At 34.8% G+C, this 2,001-nt stretch overlaps 1 protein-coding gene across 1 annotated transcript in view; it reads left to right on the plus strand.

The window, feature by feature from the left end:
• Window positions 1-932, plus strand: part of LOC108754889 (transmembrane and TPR repeat-containing protein CG4050-like) — a 6,328-nt gene extending 5,396 nt beyond the window's left edge. Inside the window, exon 12 of the mRNA XM_018497546.1 lies at window positions 127-932. Within this exon, the coding sequence (XP_018353048.1) occupies window positions 127-798 (672 nt within the window). The 3' untranslated portion in view covers window positions 799-932. The remainder of the gene's footprint in view (window positions 1-126) is intronic.
• The last annotated feature ends 1,069 nt before the right edge of the window (window positions 933-2,001 follow it).

The following is a 2,001-nucleotide window of genomic DNA, read 5'->3' on the forward strand; positions in this document are numbered from 1 at the left end:
TACAGGAAACTTTTTTTTATTTACTTTTAGAAATATATATGCAGTTTATACTTTAATATAAACAACAGTAAAAAGATCGCGTGTGTCGATAATTCTAGAGATATAACATCAGCGTGATTGTTTCAGTGTTATCGTAGAATATTGCAACTGGATCCTACAAACATTCAAGGACTGCATAATTTATGCGTCGTGATGGTGGAACGGGGTAAACTAGGCTTAGCGGCGCAATGCTTGGAACGTGCTGCCGCTTTAGCGCCACATCAGGACTACGTGCAGAGGCATCTTTCGATCGTGAGGACCCGTATCAGTCGTCTACCGCCAGATCAACGCGACAACGATATTTTTGACGATTCTTTCTGGAACAGTAATGTGAAGGATAGGCCTTTTAATACAGAATCATCAAACGGACAGTTTTTAGGAAAAACGGAGTCCGTTTTCACAAATCATGCAACAGTTCACAATCACATAGGAAGTAAGCAGAGCAATACCGATTCCCTGAATAATCACATTATACATTTGAAAGGTCCATCAAAGCCTGCCCGTGCGATGAGCGGCGTCGGTATGGAAGCAAAGGACGGACAGCGACCCAAGCAAACGGTCCCAGAACTGACTAATATCGTGGAACCTACTACGGACAGGGTTTTCGATAGGATTATAAGCGCTGACGTAACAAAATTAGATATCACGCAGAAACACGGCTCGAAACACACGAATTCCGATCAATTCAATCAGAGTGCCGCCGCGACTGTAAGCGGCAAGCAAGGAATTCAGCAGACAAAGGACAGTGCGTTGTCATAGTATTAATGTAAAATCCGCCGAATACTGTAAAGTTATGCATATAACGAAAAGTTATGGTGGTACAGTCATATAGAGCTAATGTGTGAATATGGAATAAATACAGAGTATTGTTTTATATGCTGTATAAAAAAAATAGAACGTTTTATAAAATATATTTAAAACAATCGTGCATTTTTTGTTTCCCTCATGTGTACTTTTCTCCTCTTATTGTGTCTCCATATCTTCAAACTTTCAAATATTTTACAATATAATTTTAAATTAAAGATGCTTGAGAAACAAAAAATTGCGGCCCAATTCCATTAAAAATTCTTTAATAAATATAGAATTATGATATCCCAACAACATTATGTCTTAAAATTATAATTTATACGAGTTTTATGTTTAATCATTTCATTATTTTTTATTAACATCCCTAAATAATTCTAATTTCTATGAAATCCTAGTTTAGTTTTACTCTTTATTTATAGTTGCATTTTATTTGTAGCGTTTCATACAAAAATTTGAATGGGAACGATTACGTTACTGTAATTATAATAAAAATCGAATTCAATTATGTTTATTAATTCCTTTTTGTATACGCGAAATTTCACAAGTATTTACATATAAATTTCGTATGTATTGCTTTTATTTTTTTTATCAATACACATATAAACAAAGTTTATTCAAAAGGTCATCGTCCGATCGTCAATTTAGTCCATGCATTACCTGCAACTTATTATCGATTGCAGCACGAAAGCAAGCCGTTGCGGGTTGCAAAGTGGCATAAAGTAATGAATCAAGCTGGCTTTCATGTTCATCGGATGCCAGGCTGCTGAAACATCATGTAGTATGCATGTGGAAGTTGCAAGACTTTTACCCTATCACGTCTCTCACCCATGGATCAAACGTATAGTAACGTGCTGGTGTATGTAATGTAAAAAAGCTACAGCCGATAAACATGGAAATGAAAACACGAAGTTTGTATAATGTATAGGGTGCTTGTAAATTACCTAATTTCATACCTGTATTTTTATCTAACTGAGACGCGTAAGTGGAATCACAATTACTATTACTTTTTCCTTTTTATCTTTAAGTTTTACGTGTATATGTTGAAATCACGAAATGTAATAAAATTTATATATCGCAACATATACAAGATGTCCGGCAAAGATCGTAATAACAGTTAAGGGTAAATTTCTAAGATCATTTTAAGACGAAAATCCT

This window comes from Trachymyrmex septentrionalis, unplaced genomic scaffold (genome assembly GCF_001594115.1).
Source record: "Trachymyrmex septentrionalis isolate Tsep2-gDNA-1 unplaced genomic scaffold, Tsep1.0 scaffold81, whole genome shotgun sequence".
Taxonomy (NCBI): domain Eukaryota; kingdom Metazoa; phylum Arthropoda; class Insecta; order Hymenoptera; family Formicidae; genus Trachymyrmex; species Trachymyrmex septentrionalis.